Source organism: Schistocerca gregaria, chromosome 2 (assembly GCF_023897955.1).
Source record: "Schistocerca gregaria isolate iqSchGreg1 chromosome 2, iqSchGreg1.2, whole genome shotgun sequence".
Lineage (NCBI taxonomy): Eukaryota > Metazoa > Arthropoda > Insecta > Orthoptera > Acrididae > Schistocerca > Schistocerca gregaria.
The window spans coordinates 751,052,372-751,073,959 of NC_064921.1; the positions used below are offsets into that span (position 1 = coordinate 751,052,372).

Sequence of the window (21,588 nt, forward strand, 5' to 3'; positions counted from 1 at the left end):
ATCAGCTGTGTGGATGCCACCCATATCCAGTACAGGCACAGGTTTTCCATTCACTGAAATGTGTGTTCCCACATGCTGCAAGACTGCTGGCTGTAGGATAGCCATTGTAGTTCATATGTTGACATCTAAATACAGCAGGAGTTGATTAACAATTATACCTTTAATGAACACGTGGCAGGACCATCAGATACTAGTTGTTGGAACTGTCATGAAGAACTGATAGGGCATACCAGCTAGCTTCATAACGAGGAAGCTGAAGCAAAATGAATTTTTGAGAAAGGGTCCTGTTGTAGTGTTCAAATGGAAAAATAAACATGATGTATATTCCTTCTCTGCAAAATATCAGGTGACTACCAAAGAGGTTCCCATATGTTCAAAAGGGGGTTTTATAACAACAATTAACCCAAACATTGTCATAGATTTTAACATGAACAAGGCTGGTGTAGAATGTGTCGATCAACTTTACAGCTACTACCCATTCGCAAGCAAAACAATGAACTGACAAAAACAACTTCGCTTTCACAATTTCCTAGCATCTGCTGTTGATGGTTTTATTTTGTACAAGAATGTCACAAAGCAAAATATATGTCTGGTGGAGTGCATAAAAAAAGTTAGTATTGACTTCGTAGCAGCAAGAGGAGAAATTTGATCATTGGAATTAACACCAACCATTATCCCAAATAGAAATTCTGGCCACCATTATCCAGAAAAGGTGCCACCCACAGCCAACAGAATTAACATAACATGATACTGTGAAGTTTTCTGTAACAAAGGAAAGAAAGGGACTGGGAAGCAGATAAGAAAAGAAAGTAGATGGAGGACAAACACTGCAGTGTTGGACTTCATGTACCACAGTGTTTTCAAGACTACCATTTGGAAATAAATTATGTACACATAACATGTAAACATTTTGTATCATAAAATACAGCTGACATCTGCAAAGTAATTTCGTGTTTGTTTTTATGTCTGCTTGAAGTCTTTGTGAGCTAATGTAAAACCTTTCCTGGGGAGTAACTCTTTCTGATGTGAATACATATATAAGCAAGCATATTTCCTAATCTACAAAATATGGGTTTTTAAATGATGCTAGATGTGTGCATCTAAGATGCTTGACTGTTGTGTAATTATTCTTTAAATCTGGTAGAAAATCACCGGTACACCTATGCGATCAAAGATGAGAGATAGCAGTGTTGAATGTGTTAAGACTGGAAGTGCTTTGGCTCAACCTATAGCAAAGTCTGCAAGCAAAACTTTAGTGGCAGAATACCATGAAATGGGCTATATAGTAGAAAAGGCCCATTATGTTTATTAATAAGTATCAGTACCATGTTAGTTTGCCCCCCATGAACGGTGGACCTTACCGCTGGTGGGGAGACTTGTGTGCATCAGTGATACAGACAGCCATACCATACGTGCAACCACAACAGAGGTATATGTGTTGAGAGGACAGACAAATGTGTTGTTCCTGAAGAGGGGCAGCAGCCTTTTAGCAGTTGCAGGGGCAACAGTCTGGATGACTGATCGATCTGGTCTTGTAACATCAACCAAAATGGCCTTGCTCTGATGCTACTGCGAACGGCTGAAAGCAAGGGGAAACTGCAGTCATAAATTTTCCTGAGGGCATGCTGTATGGTTAAATGATGATAGCATCCTCGTGGGTAAAGTATTCCGGAGGTAAAATAGTCCCCTTTTTGGATCTCTGGGCAGAGGCTACTCAGGATGATGACGTTATCAGGAGACACAAAACTGCTGTTCTACGGATCAGAGTGTGGAGTGCCAGGTCCCTTAATCAGGCAGGTAGGTTAGAAAATTTAAAAAGGAAAATGGATAGGTTAAAGTTGGGCAAAGCGGAAATTAGTGGAGTTTGGTGGCAGGAGGGAAAGGACTTCTAGTCAAGTGTATACAGGGTTACAAATACAAAATCAAATAGGGGTTTTGCATTAATAGGTTTAATAATGAATAAAAAATAGGAATGTGGATAAGATACTATGAACAGCATGGTGAATACATTTTTGTAGCCAAGATAGACATGAAGTCCACACCCACTACAGCAGTAAAAGTTTGTATGCCAACTAGCTCCAAAGGTGAGGAGGAGGTAGAGGAAATGTATGATAAGATAAAAGAAATCATTCAGATAGTTATGAGCACCAAAAATTTAATAGTCGTGGGGGATTGGAATTTGATTGTAAGAAAAGGAAGAGAAGGAAAAGTTGTAGGTGAATATGGACTAGGGGAAACAAATGACAGAGGAAGCTGCCTCATAAAAAATTTTCACACAGCATAATTTAATCATAGCTAAAACTTGGTTTAACAATCATGAGAGAGAAGGTTGTATATGTGGAAGAGATCTGAAGACACTGGAAGGTTTATTGATTATATTATGGTTAGACAGAGATTTAGAAATCAGATTAAAAATTGTTAAGACATTTCCAGGGGCAGATGTGGACTTGGACCACAATTTATTGGTTATGAACTGCAGATAAAACTAAATAAGCTGCAAAAAGGCAGGAATTTAAGGAGATGGGACTTGGATAAACTGAAACAATCAGAGGTTGTAAAGGGTTTCAGATGGAGCATTAGAGAATGATTGACAAGAACAGGGGAAAGGATTACAGTAGAGAAAGAATGAGTAGCTTTGAGAGATGAAATAGTGAAGGCAGCAGAGGATCAAATAAGTAAAAGAACAAGGAATAGTAGAAATCTGTGAGTAACACAAGAGATACTTAATTTAATTGATGAAAGGAGAAAATATAAAAATACAACAAATGAGGCAGATGAAAGAGAATACAAATGTCTAAAAAAATGAGATCGACAAGAAGTGCAAAATGGCTAAGCAGGAATGGCTGGAGGACAAATGTAAAAATGTAAAAGCATATGTCACTAGGGGTAAGACAGAAAGAAAATTAAAGAGACCTTTGGAGGAAAGAGATCCATCTCAGATGGAAAGCCAATACCAAGCAAAGAAGGGAAAGCAGAAAGATGGAAGGAGTATATAGAGTGTCTATGCAAGGGACATGTACTTGAGGGCAGTATTATAGAAGTAGTATATAGAATGCAGTTGAATTAAATCAGGTGATGCTGAGAGAATAAGATTAGAAAATGAGACACTTACAGTAGTAAATGAGTTTTGGTATTAGGGAAGCAAAATAACTGATGAAGGTCAAAGTAGGGAGACTGGCAGTGGCAGAAAAAGCATTTGTGAAAAAAAGAAATTTGTTAACATTGAGTATAGGTTCAAGTGTCAGGAAGTCCTTTCTGAAACTATTTGCTAGGAGTATAGCCATGTATGGAAGTGAAATATAGATGATAAAGGTTAAATAAGAAGAGAATAGAAGCTTTTGAAATGTGGTGCTACAAAAAAATGCTGAAGATAAGATGGGTAGATATAATAACTAATGAATTGATACTGAATAGAATTGGGGAGAAGAGAAATTTGTGGTTCAACCTGATTAAAAGAAAGGATCGATTGGTAGGACATGTTCTGAGGCATCAAGGGATCACCAATTTAGTGCTGGAGGAAAAAGAGAGAGAGAGAGAGAGAGAGAGAGAGAGAGAGAGAGAGAGAGAGTGCGTGTGTGTGTGTGTGTGTGTGTGTGTGTGTGTGTGTGTGTGTGTGTGTGTGTGTGTGTGTGTGTGTAGCAGGGGGGTGGGGGGGGGGGTGGGGGGTGGAATTGTAGTGAGAGACCAAGAGATCAATACAGTAAGCAGATTCAGAGAGATGTAGGTTGCAGTAGTTATTCGGACATTAAGAGGCTTGCACAGGATAGAGTATACGGAGAGCTGCATCAAACCAGTCTTTGGACTGAAGACCACAACAACAGCAACAACAACAATAATAACATCATGTTAGTGTTATTGTAAAAAATTTCTGGGCCAGTTTATTTTTGCTCAGCCCTTATAATTTGTTTTTACACACCTGTTGTATGTAAAATTTATGGTGTAGCACACACATCATTACTGGCCCTGTGTGTGAGCGTTGTGCTTGTGTAAATGTGTGCAAGTTTTGTTGTCTATGATTGAGGAAGAACTTAGTCCAATAGCTGAATTTTATGCAGCATTCTTTTTCATTGTGCCTGCCTGGCATTCAATGGTCCCACTTTGTGGTGAGTAGCACTTATCATTTCATGTTGTTGTTAATTTAATGTTTAGACCTGTTGTTACTATGTTCTCCACACATCTCGTTAGTAAATGAGTATTGCAGTTATGCAATTTTTGTAGTAACTTCTAAGCATTAGAGTGTGTGCTAAATGTAAGACCTTTCATAGCTTGTTTCATGATGTATATAGTGATAAAATGTGAAGCATGCATGGTTAAATGTAAAAGAGGGTCTTGTGCACTAGTCTTGTCACAAAAAGTAAAGGAAGCTAGTTTTGCAAGGGTAATAATAATGACATTAATAATTATGGAGTAAAAAAATCTGAGTGAGTTTTACCACCTTTTAATTAATATCTGTTTTAACTTCTTGTTAAATTGATTTCCATTTAGTTGCTTTATACCAGGAATCAAGCTGTGAGTACACCATTACTAAATTATTCTTAAGGAAATAGTCCTCACAGGATTGTTGTTTACTTATGTTAACAATTATTCTACCTGCTCTCTTCTGAAGTTTGAAACTCCTCCATATCGACAGCAGTTGTCCCGCCAGAAATCTCAGTCCCATATTGTAGTAAATTAATTTGTAGTAGGTTTGTTTAAGGGTAGGAGAAGTTGTTATGGTTGAGAGACATTTAGTTATTAAAATCTTGCAACCAATATTGTTACATATGTAGCTCATATGCCTTTTCCATGTAAGATGCTCAACCACCACAATACCTAAAATTTATGTTTATCAGCTTGTATCCTTAAAAACATTGATTCAGAATTTATGTCCGCTTGGGTGGATTATAATTTTTGAAATATTTCTTCATGATCATTGTATCATTATTAAGTGAAATTACTGACAAGGTTTTCTGTGATCAAAGTCTGTTTATTGATTTTCGTTACTAACTGATTAGTACAGTCCCATGTAATATATGATGCATCATCAGCATAGTTCACTAACTTCAAGTTTGATGGCTGTGTTATATCATAAATATACACAAGAAACAAAATGGCTCGAAACTGTTTCCCCACTGCACCATGTAACTTAGAATCCTTGGTGACGATTTCAGTATTATGATCTCCTCTTCATTTTTATAATGTAGTTTAACGTAATATTTTCTACCACTAAGAAAAGAATTTAACCTATTCAGTGCTTCTCCTCTGTTACCTGAAGTCTCTAATTTCCATAAGAGTACTGAAAGCCTTCAACAAATGTAGAAAAGTCTGGATGGCTTTGTTCCCTTTATTGAGTCTGTTCAGCACTTCATGGAAATAAGTTGCTATTACTGTTACTGTAAAACATGTTTTTTTTGTAATCCATGGTGCGAATTGTTTAGTATGCTAAATATACTGCAGTCTGTCATCCATGATCAGCATGAATTTGCCTCCCCCCCCCCCCCCCCCCCTCACCCCCACAGACTGATGGACAAAAATATGATGACCAGCTGTTCAATAGTGTACTGGTTCACATTTGGAACACATCACAGCAGTGATTCTACATGACATGGATACAAAAAGTTCCTGCATGTGTGACTTCATTCTTGTAAATTAAAGGCCAGTGATTTGTGACTATGAAGAGAGTGCTCAAGATTGTCCCAGATGGGTTCCATTGTGTTCAGATCAGGCGAATTTGATGGCCAAGGTATCACTCTTGAGATCACTATCACATCCTTTAAACCACTGAAGCTTGATTGTAGCCTTCTGGCACAGTCAGCTATCCTCCAGAGCTGTCATGGTGTCTTTGATTCCTTCCTCAGCTCACATGTAATCAAAGGCAATGTCCCCCCTAGCATAATACTGTCCCAGCAGTCGGGTACAGTGTATGTTCTGTGTAGTCATGTGCCTAGATGACCAGGGCCAGTTTGAGAAAAATTTTTCACATAGGCGACTTATCATTTGATGACCCCCCCCCATTTCTCTTTTTCCTTCGTGCACTTTCACCCCCGTCAGTTTTTGCTACTAATAGTGACACGTTCTGAATGTAAATCACACAGATGTGGCACCTCTAATACCTCTCTCGTGCTTGATGCCCCAAGCGGCATCTTGACTCATTTGGGCCATAAACTGGCCAGCAGATAATCCCTATTCAGACATGACCACCAACCTGCTGTAAAAAGAAACATGGTTCATCAAACCAGGTGATACTTTTTCATCGATTCTTGGTCTAATCTCGATGATCCCATGCTCACTGCATTAGTAATTGACAGTGCTGTTGGGTTAAAATGGGAACATGCATGGGTTGCCTGCTGTGGAACCCCATGTTCAACAATGTGCACTGAACAGTGTGCTCCTAAACAATTTTGCCTGTGATAGCATTGTACTCCATTATCATATCTGCCACAGATCACTGCCTGTCCCGCTTTATAGAGTGGGAAATCCTATGAATTCCACATTCTATGCTGAGGTGTGAATATCCACCTTCTAGCCTACTTGTGGGTTCGCTGTACTTCAACCACTTTCAACAGGTACTCAAAACTGTAAAATTTAAACAGTCAGATAGCTTTGCTGTTTGCTAGATGTTCATTCCCAAGTACTAGGCCATACTATCTGCACTTCATCAAAGTTGTTTGTGTCAGTGGATGTACCCATTTGTGGCCCTATTGTTGCTAGAATGTTCTCCACTCTGCTATGTTACACTTACATAATTTCTTTTAAGTGTAAGGTGTGTACAATGCCAACAGGTGTCATTCAGTCTTGTGGTGGGCAGTGGTCATAATGTTCTGGCTCATCGGTGTGAGTCCTTCATACCTCTTTATAAATTTATAATTTTTTGAAGGAAGGTTAAGATTCTGTAGATTATCTGATTTCATTAACAATTTTAACATTGGCCTTTAGTGATTAAAACTGTAGTTTAATGTTACACAGATATTTCCTTGATTTTAAATAACATGAATTCGTGTTCCTGCTGATGGTTTTCTTGCAAGAACCTCTAAGTTTTTTATGGTCAGTTTATCATTTATAAATGCAAATGTCACTCTGTGGCACTGTTTCATGATATTTACCAACCTCCTTGACTATAACTCTGTTACCCAGGAGAGAGTTTTCAATAGTTGTTACCACTAATCCTTTCCTGTGTATATTTGTATCAACATGGTCACTGCAAGTCTGTGCATCAGGTGCTTTTGTTGGTGACAAGGCTATATGGATATATTTATAGCAGTAAAACATGTCAGAAAACCTGAGATAATTTTCATTGTAGCTTAAAGAATCCATGTTCATTCCACCTGTTATTATTATTATTATTATTATTATTATTATTATTATTATTATTATCCTTTTTTGTTTGTTAGTTGAGAGTTTATGCAGAAGCTCTTCTAATGGATTACTGGGAAGTTTTTAGAGTATTGCTGCTGTTTCATCTAAGTTATTTAATATGTCACATGTGAAACATTTAAAATATTCCACGTTTTACTGATCTGACGGTTTTATACTGAATTTTTGCTTGCTACATGTTACTTTTTTGTTGTTAACTCTGTTATCAAACTACTTTTTTTTTTCTTTTGAAGTTTCAGAATGTGATTCCTTCAAATTTGATGGCAACATGAATGAAAGGAGATTAGGCTCTGTACGTTTGCATCCTGTTGTAATAAACTTCTCTTCAAATCTCAATATGTCTTTCATCAATGTGAAATGGACAAGTGAGTATTTTGATGAAATGCAGTTAACATAGTAGTATTGGTGGAGTGTTGTGTGTAAATGTTGTAGTGACTGCACGGATGGCTTCAGAAATATGTCACATTTTGAGCAGTTATTCCTTTGTCCGAGTTTGACAGTGATCCACAACTAGAGTAATGCAGAGTTAATAAAATATGCTGCGTATGGTCCCTCAACCAGGTTCAAGACAAAACTTTGTCTATCAAAATCGGATCAGGTGCATTTTTAAAACATGTCTATGAAAACAAGAACCTGGGAACTTTGTCACACTGCACAGCACATTGGAATGTACAGAAGAACGTTTATCAGCCCACACTATCGTACCAGTCATTGTAGCTCACTGAGTAGATTGCTAGGATATCAAACCCACATCCACCGCAGAGCTGTGGTTTGAATCCTTGTCAGGATCATTTTTATTCTTTAGACGTCTGTCCCCTAGTTCTCATTGCTTGAAAGCAGGAGATCATTTTGTCAATGGCAGTGGCCTATTATGTGACAGTGGAATCAATCAAACTGCATGCATGTGTCTACTGTTTGTGCAGTGCACGACGAAAACTGGGTTGGTCAGAACACAACAGACATACCACCTGTGAATGTGGCTTTGAGGCATGGGAGGAGTGCTTTTGGTTCCATACCTATTGCTTGACAAGTTGAGTGTGCCTCTGTATCATATCTTTCTTTCCAGTAATTTGCCTGACACATTAGAAAATGTTCCACTTGGTGTTCAGTGACAGTTACATTTCCAGCATGATGGTGCACTGCCACACTTTGGAACAAATGTGTGTAACTAAATGAAATGTTTCCCGTGAAATATGGTGGCTGTGTAGATCCAGTGTTCTTGCTTCCATGTTCCCCAAAACTTAATCTACTAGATTTTTATTTGTGGGTATACTTAAAGGAACAATTTTATAGTACTCCACCCATGTATGGGCATAACCTAATAGATCGCATGCATACGTTTTCGGCAATGGTGGGTGCAGATGTGTTGCATGGAGTCCAGCAGAGTACAATCTACATCTACATTTATACTCCGCAAGCCACCCAACGGTGTGTGGCGAAGGGCACTTTACGTGCCACTGTCATTACCTCCCTTTTCTGTTCCATCGTGTGTGGTTCGCGGGAAGAACGACTGTCTGAAAGCCTCCATGCATGCTCGAATCTCTCTAATTTTACATTCGTGATCTCATCGGGATGTATAAGTAGGGGGAAGCAATATATTCGATACCTCATCCAGAAATGCACCCTCTCGAAACTTGGCGAGCAAGCTACACCGCGATGCAGAGCGCCTCTCTTGCAGAGTCTGCCACTTGAGTTTGCTTAACATCTCCGTAACGCTATCACAGTTACCAAATAACCCTGTGACGAAACACGCTGCTCTTCTTTGGATCTTCTCTATCTTCTCCATCAACCTGATCTGGTACGGATCCCACACTGATGAGCAATACTCAAGTATAGGTCGAACGAGTGTTTTGCAAGCCACTTCCTTTGTTGATGGACTACATTTTCTAAGGACTCTCCCAATGAATCTCAACCTGGTACCCGCCTTACCAACAATTAATTTTATATGATCACTCCACTTCAAATCGTTCCGCATGCATACTCCCAGATAGTTTACAGAAGTAACTGCTACCAGTGTTAGTTCCGCTGTCATATAATCATGCAATAAAGGATCCTTCTTTCTATGTATTCGCAATACATTACGTTTGTCTATGTTAAGGGTCAGTTGCCACTCCCAGCACCAAGTGCCTATCCGCTGCAGATCTTCTTGCATTTCGCTGCAATTTTCTAATGCTGCAACTTCTCTGTATACTAGAGCATCATCCGCAAAAAGCCGCATGGAACTTCCGACACTATCTACTAGGTCATTTATATATATTGTGAAAAGCAATGGTCCTATAACACTCCCCTGTGGCATGCCAGAGGTTACTTTAACGTCTGTAGACGTCTCTCCATTGTTCTGTTTGCTAAAAGCTCTTCAATCCAGCGACACAGCTGGTCTGATATTCCGTAGGCTCTTACTTTGTTTATCAGGCGACCATGCGGAACTGTATCGAACGCCTTCCAGAAGTCAAGGAAAATAGCATCTACCTGGGACCCTGTTTCTAATATTTTCTGGGTCTCATGAACAAATAAAGCGAGTTGGGTCTCACACAATAGCTGTTTCCGGAATCCATGTTGATTCCTACGGAGTAGATTCTGTGTTTCCAAAAACGACATGATACTCGAGCAAAAAACATGTTCTAAAATTCTACAACAGCTCGACGTCAGAGATATAGGTCTATAGTTTTGCGCATCTGCTCGACAACCCTTCTTGAAGACTGGGACCACCTGTGCTCTTTTCCAATCATTTGGAACATTCCATTCCTCTAGAGACTTGCAGTACACGGCTGTTAGAAGGGGGGCAAGTTCTTTTGTGTACCCTGTGTAGAATCGAATTGGTATCCCGTCAGGTCCAGTGGACTTTCCTCTGTTGAGTGATTCCAGTTGCTTTTCTATTCCTTGGACACTTATTTCGATGTCAGCCATTTTTTCGTTTGTGCGAGGATTTAGAGAAGGAACTGCAGTGCGGTCTTCCTCTGTGAAACAGCTTTGGAAAAAGGTGTTTTGTATTTCAGCTTTACTCGTTCATCCTCTGTTTCAATGCCATAATCATCCCGGAGTGTCTGGATATGCTGTTTCGAGCCACTTACTGATTTAACGTAAGACCAGAACTTCCTAGGATTTTCTGTCAAGTTGGTACATAGAATTTTACTTTTGAATTCACTAAACGCCTCACGCATAAACCTCCTTACGTTAAGTTTGACATAGTTTAGCTTCTGTTTGTCTGAGAGGTTTTGGATGCATTTAAACTTGGAGTGAAGCTCTGTTTGCTTTTGCAGTAGTTTCCTAACTTTGTTGTTGAACCACAGTGGGTTTTTCCCGTCCCTCACAGCTTTACTCGGCACGTACCTGTCTGAAATGCATTTTATGATTGCCTTGAACTTTTTCCATAAACACTCAACATTACCAGTGTCGGAACAGAAATTTTCTTTTAGATTTGTTAGGTAGTCTGAAATCTGTCTTCTATTACTCTTCCTAAACAGACATACCTTCCTTTCTTGTATTTATATTCCTATTAACTTCCATATTCAGGGATGCTGCAACGGCCTTATGATCACTGATTCCCTGTTCTGCCCTTAGAGTCGAAAAGTTTGGGTCAGTCGAGTGAGTGGCTAAGTGTTTGCAAAAGCAAGGTGGTCACTTTTGAACATCATCTGTAAAGTGAACATTGCTACTGCATGTCTGTACCAGTTGTGTGATGAGAAGCCTCAACATCAAATGCACAGAATGGAATTACTGTGCAATCTTGTGTAGCTTATGTGTGGTGTTTTTTGTACCTTATTGGATACAGATGATGATATTGTGTTCACTATTATTTTCTATTGGCTTTGTTTATGACGAAACAAAGTGGTTGTTTATGTGTGTAGGAAGTTTGTGTTATGTCTTAATGTTTAAATAAAGGTAACAGTAACAAAAATAAATACGCAAAATACCGCATTGCGTAGGTGTAAATTGGATACAGTTTGATACTTTAACTGAGGGAAAAAGAAAAGGTTGGCATGAACGTGACTTGAAAATCAGTGAGTCTGCATATCTCTTTTCCACCACATTGCCTTGCCTCACTGACCAAATGGAAAAGCTCCAGCAGAGCGCAGGGTTCATGATAGTTGTTCTTGGCTAAAGAATATCCATTAATACATTTGCAATATTATACAATGAAGTTCAATAAATATATTTGTATATCTGCCAGAAAATTCCCTCCATACATTGCTAAATTTAGACAACAGGAAGACAAAAATTATAGCAAAATTATTATAATTAGCACTTGTGGTGTCACAAGAGTTAGGCATCTTCCCATTGATTGTAATTATAATTGTATGAATCTGAATAAGTAATATGTGTAAGTTGCTTATGTTTCAATATGTAGTAGTCATGCTTAGTGCTTTGAGTGTCTGGAGGATGCGATGGTTTTCAGTCATGTTTCTTAGTCAGAAGTGAAAGAGCATTAACTGCTCCAAGACTTGTAAGCAGAACCTTGTCTTTCACTTGCAGTGTGCTTGCTGACTGAGATATCCAGGCAAAATTAATGACCCTTCCTGACAGTTTCAGTTACACCTGTATCTCTTTCCACTTTCCAAATGCCGTATAAGCTGTAGTGTATGTTTTGCTAGACTAGCAATTTTCCTTACTATCTGCACCTGTGTACGGAAGGCCATCCGTCAAGTTTGGAAAGGATGAGATACCAGCAGTAGTGACACTGGATGGGCAGGTGTTGAGCCATCCCTGGATAACTCAGTAAGAGCGCTGCCCATGAGAGATAAGGTTGCTGGTACAACTCCCAGTGTCACACACAGTATTAATCTGCCAGGAAGTCTCACAAGGACAAACTAGTGCACTTTAATCTATACTATCAAACCACAATGAAAAATATTGATATTTGATATATGAAGAGTAAAAATTGAAAACATACCAGGTGGCAAATCTGACATTTGCCAGGAGAATTTGAAAGCATTTTATATCTGTTTGTATGTAACTGATACTTATCCAAAAAAACTGTCCACCACTTCTACAACAACAACCACCTCCAAACCTCCCCCACACATACAGAATCCAGAACCTTAACAGACCCGAAACACAGTCATGAACCTTTCATCCTAAAGTCTTAGCTGCCTAGAAGTATCAGGCCTTTCCGAAGGCTTCCCCTTTTACCCCACTCCCAAATTCAGTCATGCAGGGCTTGTTGACAGCATTCTCTCATTTTCCCTGTCCCTACAATGGAAACACTTTTTCATCACCAACCAGACTCAACCAAAGACCAGTATTAAACCCTGCCTGACTCAGTTCAATCCTCTATCCAACCGTCATCCACACCCACTGCCACCAAATCAGCCCCCACTAACTTTACATAATTTCTTAACCTCAAAGCTCACCTCATCATAATGCCCCGAATTCCTCAACATGCAATCTAACCTTACATCTGCAGAGAGAACTGCAATCCATCACCTAAAAACTGATCCCAACCTTAAAATCCTACCTGCTGACAAAAGCTCCACAACTGTTCTTTTGAAGTGCGAGGACTACCTGGCGGAAGGACTCCACCAGCTGTCAGATTCATCTGCCTACAAACTCTGCCACAGTGACCCCATTCCAGAAATCCAACAGGATCTTCAGTCTCTCCTCAAATCATTAGGCCCATCCAAGGACCTCTCCCCAGAGTCTCTCTGCTCAATACTATCACTCTCCACACTTCCATCTCCTACATGCTTCCTAAAGTTCATAGACCCAACCACCCAGAACACCTCATTGTGGCTGGTTACTGTGCCCCCACTGACAGAAACTCTGCTCTCATAGACCAACACCTTTAGTCTAATACCTGCCACTTACCCTCCTATGTAAAAGATACCACAATTTCCTTCCTGGAGCCTCCACAGTTCTGTTCTTTTACCACATGGTGCCCTGCTTATCACTACTAACGCCGCCTCCCATTACACTAACGTACCTAATGCCCCTGACCTTACCACTGTTTAACAGTACCTTTCCAAACCTACAACCTCCTACCTTATTTCCATGACCAATTATCTCCTCGCCCACAGTTATTTCTCCTTTGAAGGCATTACCTATGCAAATAAATCTGGGGTATGGCTATGGGCACATGCATGGCACCATCCTATGCCAAATTATTCATGGGCCATCTAGAGAAATCCTCTCTAAATACCTAGAATCCCAAACCTCTCACCTGGTTCAGTTTCATTGATGACATCTTCATGATCTGGATCCAGGGTAAGGACACCCTGTCCACATTCCTCCAGAACCTCAACACCGTCTCCCCCATTTGTTTCGCCTTGTAATACTTGATCCATCAAGCCGTCTTCCTCAAGTTGACCTCCACCTCAAGGTTCGCTGTATCAATACCTTCATCCATATCAAAGCTACCAATCACCAGCTATACCTCCAGTTCGACAGTGCCACCCATTTATGCCAAGAAGTCCCTTCCATAAAGCCTAGCCACCTGTGCCTGTCGAATCTGTTGTGACAAGAAGGCCCTTTCAAAATACATCGGGGCTCTCATTGGGGCCTTCACTGACCATAATTACTCTCTCAACCTTGTACAAAATCAGACTTCCCATGCCCTATCTCTCCAGTCACCAACCAGCTCCCAAAGTCCCATTGTCTGGCTACAGAGCAGCTTTCCCCTCATCACTCAGTACCACCCAGAACTGGAGTAACTGAATCACATTCTCTGCCAGGGTTTTGACTACCCCTTGCAGTGCTCTGAAATGAGAAATGTCCTACCCACTATCCTTTCCACCCCTCCCACTGTGGTATTCCGCCGCCCTCCAAGCTTACACAATATTATCGTCCATCCCTACACAACAACTGCTCCTAACCCCTTGCCTCATGGCTCATATCTCTGTAATTGACCTAGATGCAAGACCTGTCCCATACATGCTCCCGCCACCATATACTCCAATCTCGTCACAAGCATCATCTATCCCATCAAATGCAGGCCTACCTGTGAAAACACTGTGCTGCATTCTATGTGGGCATGACAGCCAACAAACTGTCTGTCTACATGAATTGCCACCGACAAACTGTGACCAAGAAACAGTTGGACCACCCCCTTGCTGCCCAACACAATGTTCTGAATTTCAGTGATTGCTTCACAGCCTGTAAAATCTGGATACTTCCCATCAACACCAGCTTTTGTGAGCTGCACAGGTGGGAACTCTCCCTGCATTATATCCTTTGTTCCCATAGTCCTTCTAGCCTCAACCTTTGTTAGTCTTTGTCCTTACTCTCTAGCCCCTTCTCTGTTCCCATTGTAACACTACAGAGTCCTCTATTCCACCAACGCAGCCACAGATTTTTACCTCTCTTCTTTTCTGATAAACCTCCCTCGCTCTCTGTCTAACCTCCTGAGTGCACCTAACTGTCCTACCCTCTCTTCACTTCATCCCTGTTTGCTCTCTCAAGCAGCATTGTACTGCCCCCCCCCCCCCCCCACCACCACCACTACTACCCTGCTATCCCTCCCCAGCCTCCTCCTTACCCCCACCATCCGGTTGTGTCTCTCATCATGCACTGCTGCTCGCAGTGCGGCCTCAGCAGCCAGTGTGTGCAGTCGTGCAGTCGTGCGTGCGTGCGTGTGTGTGTGTGTGTGTGTGTGTGTGTGTGTGTTTCCTGTCTCCTATTCCATCCTGGATTTTGCATTGTTGAAATTATAAAATAAGTACTTTAATAAGAACATTCTAAATGCGGTACCAGGAAACTGAATGTCACTAAGTGCCAATCAGAGGGTTTTTACAAGTTGATTAGTGCAAAGAGGGGTACAGCAACAAGTTACTGTTAAGAATGCTATTTATGTACACAAATAGTGCTGTTACCAGTTTTGGACAACAAATTCATTTATATTACATTTGAAGTTGTTTACATTAGTTGTTGGCTTTTTTTCTCACAATGAATGTAAACATCAAATGCAACATAAATGTAACATGAACACCTCCCTGAAGATGAATCTGTCGATTCAAAACCATTAATGACACTATTTGTGTAAATAAATAGCACTGTGAAAAGGGGGTGGTCCTGTTTTGTTCTTTGCGTAAATCAACTTGTGTTTTGTACACAGCAACGATCTCAAGAACAACAGTTTTCAACTAAATAGCAGGAAGAAAGTTATTGTTCCACTGTGCCATTAACACTGAGGCACCATATATTGTTTATGTTAATACCAGTACAGAAATAAGCATTGAGCTTTTAAATGGTAGAATTGTAGTCAACAAAAGTCACTTCTCTTACCTTATAAATTTTGGAACTCAAGGGGAAGCACAGCTTGGCACAGATCACATACACCATTTACTTACTTTGGCATCTGGATCAAGTCTAGGGACATGCAGCACTATACTGAGAACACAACAGCACTGGAAATGCATTTTGGGAAGAAATGACAGTCAGGACATTTTCCGTTGCCAATCTTCATATACTACAATCTAAAGATTGCATTACTAAGAAGATTTTTTTGTTTTTATTGGGATACTGTGCTTCTACATTCACCTTATGTCACTTAGCAGAAAATAACAGAATAAAATACAGTTGTTCTATCCATTTTCAAACACTTGTGAATGTAATTGATTTTGTCCAAAGAAAGTTTATATTGAATTATAATTACAGTGATATGTTTACATGCTGGTTGACTGATTAAAGTTAAAACTAATATGCTACCAGAAATTCCAGGGCTGGTTATAAACATTGAATTGAGTAAAGATAACTACTCAGCACATAAAATAGATGCTGAGTAATAGACAGCCACGCAAACTACTAATTGAACATGGTAATATATCTTAAATTTGTTTCGTATTCAGAATGCATGTGTACATGCATATGCTGACACATCCACATCCCCACCCAGTGCAACAGTACGTGATCGTGAACAGCGAGTGGATGTGGCTTTCAACTTTGAAGCTGTGTTTGTAACAATTTAAGAGAGATCTAAACAAATTTTTACATTGAGTTTTCATCAGTAATGAGAACTGAATTCTCCAGAAGTTCAACAAGAATCAAAACAATGGATTATTCGCGGTGAATCTGCTTTAAACACAGCAAAGACTGTCCAATCAACTGGAAAAATTGTAGTTACAAATTTTTGAGACACAGAGGATGCCATACTAACAGACTTGATAAGAAAAGGAAAAATGTTTACTTCACAATACTGCAGTGAGATATTGGATAGCTTCAACAAGTAATTGATTAAATCATGATCCAGTTTAGCTCTCATTAATTTTCATAGATGTTGTAAATTTAATAAAAGTCAGTTTGCTGTAACTTATTAACCTTTCTTTTGCCAAAATGGGTGCATTTCTAATTAATTCAGGCTTTGATTTCTCTTTTGGAGAATGGTCTCGATTATTAAATATCTGTTATGTTCAGTTTCTTTGTTGTTGTTATTATCTTAGGGACTATGGAATTTCCCCAATTTTCAAGTTTTCAACTAAAGCACCATTATTATCCATGCTAACAACTCACAGCTTGGTAGATATGTGGTGAAACTGCAACTTCTGATAGCTGTCAATGTCTCCACATTATCCATCTGCACTGGTTCATTTACGTTGGCTGGAGCATGCCATGTCTACCCTTTGACACACTCATATTTCACTGTCAGATGAGATAACATATCATTTTACACTGGAAAACAGGGAAAAGTGCTGATCTCTAAAAGGGAACAATGATGAAAAGGAAATTATTGTTTTTGGGAAAAAAGAAGTCTTCATTCCAAACACGAACTCTTACTGAACAAACTCTTATGAGGGGAAGAGAAATCTTCTCTTGGAAGTTAGGTCCATCTTAAACTGAGTTTGGAGATACCTGTTTAATTGCAGAGGTATCCCTTTTATAATTTATCAGTAATTTGTAAGGTGACAGTATTATCTTAATGTCCTATAACATTTTTACTACAGCTGAAGACCTGAAATCACAGCACTGTTCCCTTGGCATAATAAAATACCTAGTGAGCAACTTATCCTAACTATGTCAGATTTTACTATTTTTCTTATGATTTCTGTGGCTTTCGGCTCCTAGATCCAACATAAATATAACTTTATTTTGGTCCAACACATAAAAAAGAATGAATTATTACTATTTACTACATTGTCAGGATTCAGATGACACAAAATGCTTGTCATTAAGTGTATATTCTGCAGATACTGCTGGAACATTGTCATCCCATGATAGAGAATTCCCGTTCAGTGATATATGTAAAATCTTGAGGCAGAATATGATTAGTCTGTATGCAGTAGGTTGTCCAACTGCAGTTATCGCTAGAACCATCTTCAATGAACCAGTTTGAGGAACAACCAATGTATCACATTATTTTACCTTTGTTTTGTCTGATTTGTAGAAAGTACGTGTGTCGTAGAAATGGCTGCTGTCTGCATGATGTTGTAATCGTCCTGTTACAGACTAATCAGGTTTGTTAAAAAGGTTATTAACTTGATCTCAGAATGATCACTTTGTATTTTAGATGCAACTTCCACATAATTTAATCAGCATTATCATTAAATAACATTAAATTTTTTGTGTGTTTACTATCTGCTACTTTAGTAATGATATAATATTCAACACAAAACATGTTGAGCATTTTGGAGTCAACCCAGTTAGAAATATATTAATGGAATTGTTACATGGCATATAAAACTTATTCATTACACATTTCCATCTGTCACTATAATGTTCATTCATAGTTAATTTCTTCCTCAGTGACTGCAAGGTAATTTGTAATTGCATGTGTGTCATGGGTAACTTTGAATACACATATGCTTTTTTTTTTACAGAGAGTTTATTATAAGCCTTTTATTTTGTAGTGTTCTTAATTGCCAATTGAATTAAAGATCTTCTCTAGTTTATTACAAAATGAGATGGGCAATGGCTTAGACACTGGACACACATTAAGGAGGGAGGTAAATATAGGTTCAGATGATCCTTAGTTTCACATAAGGCAAATGCTGAGATTAAATGAGCACACCAAAATTCCTTCCCCATCCTTATTCAGTCTGAGCATCTGCCCTGTCATGAACAGTGTCATCAATGGGCGTTTAGTCTTCTTTCTTTCGTTGTGTTTCTTGTAAGATGTCAAGAACTTAAAGGAGTTTTTGCTGTTGCAAAAGTATGGAAGCTAAATATTGAGCACCAATTTTGTCCCTGAAATTTAAAGACTCTGTACTTAACATTACGTTTTACCTTAAACTATTTTGAACAATGGAAAATCTAGGATGGAATGATGAAAGTATTATGAAAAGGACAGACTGCTACTCACCATAAAGTTTAGATGTTGAGTCACAGACAGACAGACACAGCAAAAAGACTGCTACACATTCGAGCTTTCAGCCAAAGACCACTGAGGCTGGCCTTAGTGGCCGTACACAGCAATTGTGTGTGTGAGTTGTGACTGAATGAGTGTGTGTGTTTTCTACTTTAGAAGAAGACCTTTTGGCTGCAAGCTCAAATTTGTAGCAGTCTTTTTGTTATGCCTATCTATGACTCAATGTCTCCTCTATAAGGTAACAATCTACCTTTTTCATAATAATTTACGATCTTTTGCAGTGTCACATTTTTTATATTATTTAACAAACTAAATAGTGTTTTGAAGAACTGACTTCAGTGATATTAGTTACCGTTTACAACATTTACTTTCACCACAAAGTGGCAAAACAAACTTGATATAATACATACGGCTGAAAAGTTAATACTCCATAGCTAAGCAATGAATAAAGTATGCAAACATGTTTGTAAGTACCTTCATCTCCGTCAAATGACAGTGACTGCTGTCTGCTGCAGTGAAGATGGGAAGGAGTGCTGCTTGCAATGATACATGATGGAAGATTCATTAATTTCTTTTCTGACAAGAGAATGTTAGCTAAATACACATTGTTCACAAATAAAAATGGGGAGAGACAATGACATTTAAATTGTGAGTGGTGATTAGACAAACAAAACGATTAGAATAATCACACTAGCCTGTGTGTGTGTGTGTGTGTGTGTGTGTGTGTGTGTGTGTGTGTGTGTTACTTAACTCTGAAAATAAAATAAATGAAAATTATGTGAACTATTCCTTCTGTTACATAGAGAACATAACATCTTATTCAATATATAATGCAAAATGTACCATAAATTTATTATTGATGTATGGTATGACTTAACTATGCCCATTCACTCCAACATCAACTGCTAGATGAACTTCTTGTTATGATAGCAGAACCTATGCACATAATAACAGTATAGACTTTGTATGCTTTTGCTGGCAGTTCTGTATTGAAGAGATAAATGTAGAGGGTACAGAAAACAAGAGAGAAAACAAATACTTTGTCATACAGATGACAAATGAAAACTGTAAGATATACTGGAATGAAAAACCCGTGGTGGATTATAATTAATATGAGGAGTAAAGCCACTCACCAGTGGCACTTCAACTATTTGATGAATTGTTATGTTTACTCCTCCAACTGTAAGAGAATGAGCTATTCATTATGATCCACAAATAACCACTTTGAGCATGCCAAATAACAACACAGTTTATCCCCTTGCTTGTTCTGTTATGATTCTAACTTTCAAGACTTCAGTAACTTCTCCAGCAAAGTATGTCTTCTTAGATGCAGGGCAGTTATCAGTCTACAGACTGAATTCCAGCAGAACTTCTACAATCATCTTAAATGATTCATATTCTCACTATTTCCTCAGATTTTACAAACTCTTTGTATCTTGAACTGATGGTGTTACGGCTATAATGTCCTGGCACTGTATACACTTAAATGGCTATACTGAAGCATTATTTGATTTAGGGTGTAAAATATACACACTAGACTCCTGTTAACTGTGTATTAAGATGGTCATACAAATACAAAACAGAATCAGAGTGAAGAGAAACAGATCTTCCACTCACCAAAATGAATTATTTTTTATATACATGAATGTTGTTTAAATCTTAATTTCAGTAAACCATCTGAGATGTAATACATCATTGTGACAGGGTTATTCTATTTCTACTGACACATTTTTATTTTTGCAGAACTGCAGTTTCGTCTGAGTGGCATGGAGAGGAGTTGGTCTCTTTGCCGAACCATAGAACTGAGTAAGAGGGCAGCAAAGTGGTTCAATATTAAGGAGTTGTTTTACAGTTGCCGACTCCTCAGTCCCAATATGACTGACCAAAACATCATGTTAGAATACCATGCATCTCGTGGAACACAGGATGAATTTGGTAGATTTACTTTCAGGCTGGACTCACCAATAGACAGGTGTAAGCTATTGTACCTTTTTATTCTTATTTGGTAGTCACTGTACTTATTGCTTGAGCGAGTTTCTTGGCTAAATATTTTTCTGTTGGTGGTTTGGTTATTTTCTGAATAACTAATATTTTGTAATATTTAAACTCTTAGAGTTTGACAAAATAAGAGGTACGTGTTACTCAGTTACTGGGTTCATTACTCACAGTATTTGTGTTGCTGATCGGCGTAGTTAGTGGATAAAGAAACTGCAGTAAGTTTCTGACTATTACAAAACCAGACTTTTACCATGATACTTTCGAACAAACTCTTCGTTTTCTACTCTCGATTAAATAGCTGTGGTGGCATAGGTTAAGAGAACACAGAACCTTGTAATGAAAAAAAATCTCTTAAAAATCTTAAATGTATAGTAAATCAAAAACACTTTTGTATATGATTCCACAATTAAGTACTTAGCTGTCATTTCATTTCTGAATGGAGGGTCTCAGCAACAACATTTTAACTACAGTAATTCTTTGTTAGCACTATAAAGCGTATATTGATCAGGGCACGTATACTGTAACAGACTTTCAGGAACAAGAAACCTCCAAGAAAGTACAAAAATAACAATTGTACTGCCAGTTGTGAGATAGGGTGCAAGGAGATAGTAGCTTTTCAATATCCAGTGCAAAGAAACTTCAGATAGCTCCAAAATTTGGCAATTTGTTTTGAATGTACAGAAATGTAAAAAATTGTGCCCCTGACAAACCACAGAAAGGTTATGCACAGACACACTTAAATAGTAATTCTTCCTGCACCCTCTACAGGAATAAATTATAATATGTGGTACAATGGCCAATGGGAAATGCCCTCTGATGTGCACTGCATTGTATGTAATGTATTATATTAGATTAGATTTACTAGATACATATATATGTACATATATGTTTATGTAGTTGTAGATCAGATGGATAAGTTTTTAATTTTTGGGTTAGTGTAACAAAAAAATGTATATAATAAAATCATAAATCTGTCCTTACTATCAGCAGTAATAGAAAAAAAA

The 21,588-nt window shown here is 38.6% G+C and overlaps 1 protein-coding gene across 4 annotated transcripts in view; it reads left to right on the forward strand.

The window, feature by feature from the left end:
* Window positions 1-21,588, forward strand: part of LOC126334932 (uncharacterized) — a 170,704-nt gene that overhangs the window by 28,337 nt on the left and 120,779 nt on the right. For 3 of the 4 annotated variants that reach the window (XM_049997672.1, XM_049997671.1, XM_049997673.1), the window contains 2 exons: window positions 7,587-7,718; window positions 20,330-20,560. In XM_049997672.1, coding sequence (XP_049853629.1) covers window positions 7,587-7,718; window positions 20,330-20,560 — 363 coding nt within the window. The remainder of the gene's footprint in view (window positions 1-7,586; window positions 7,719-20,329; window positions 20,561-21,588) is intronic. The other variant, XM_049997674.1, reaches the window with a different exon arrangement.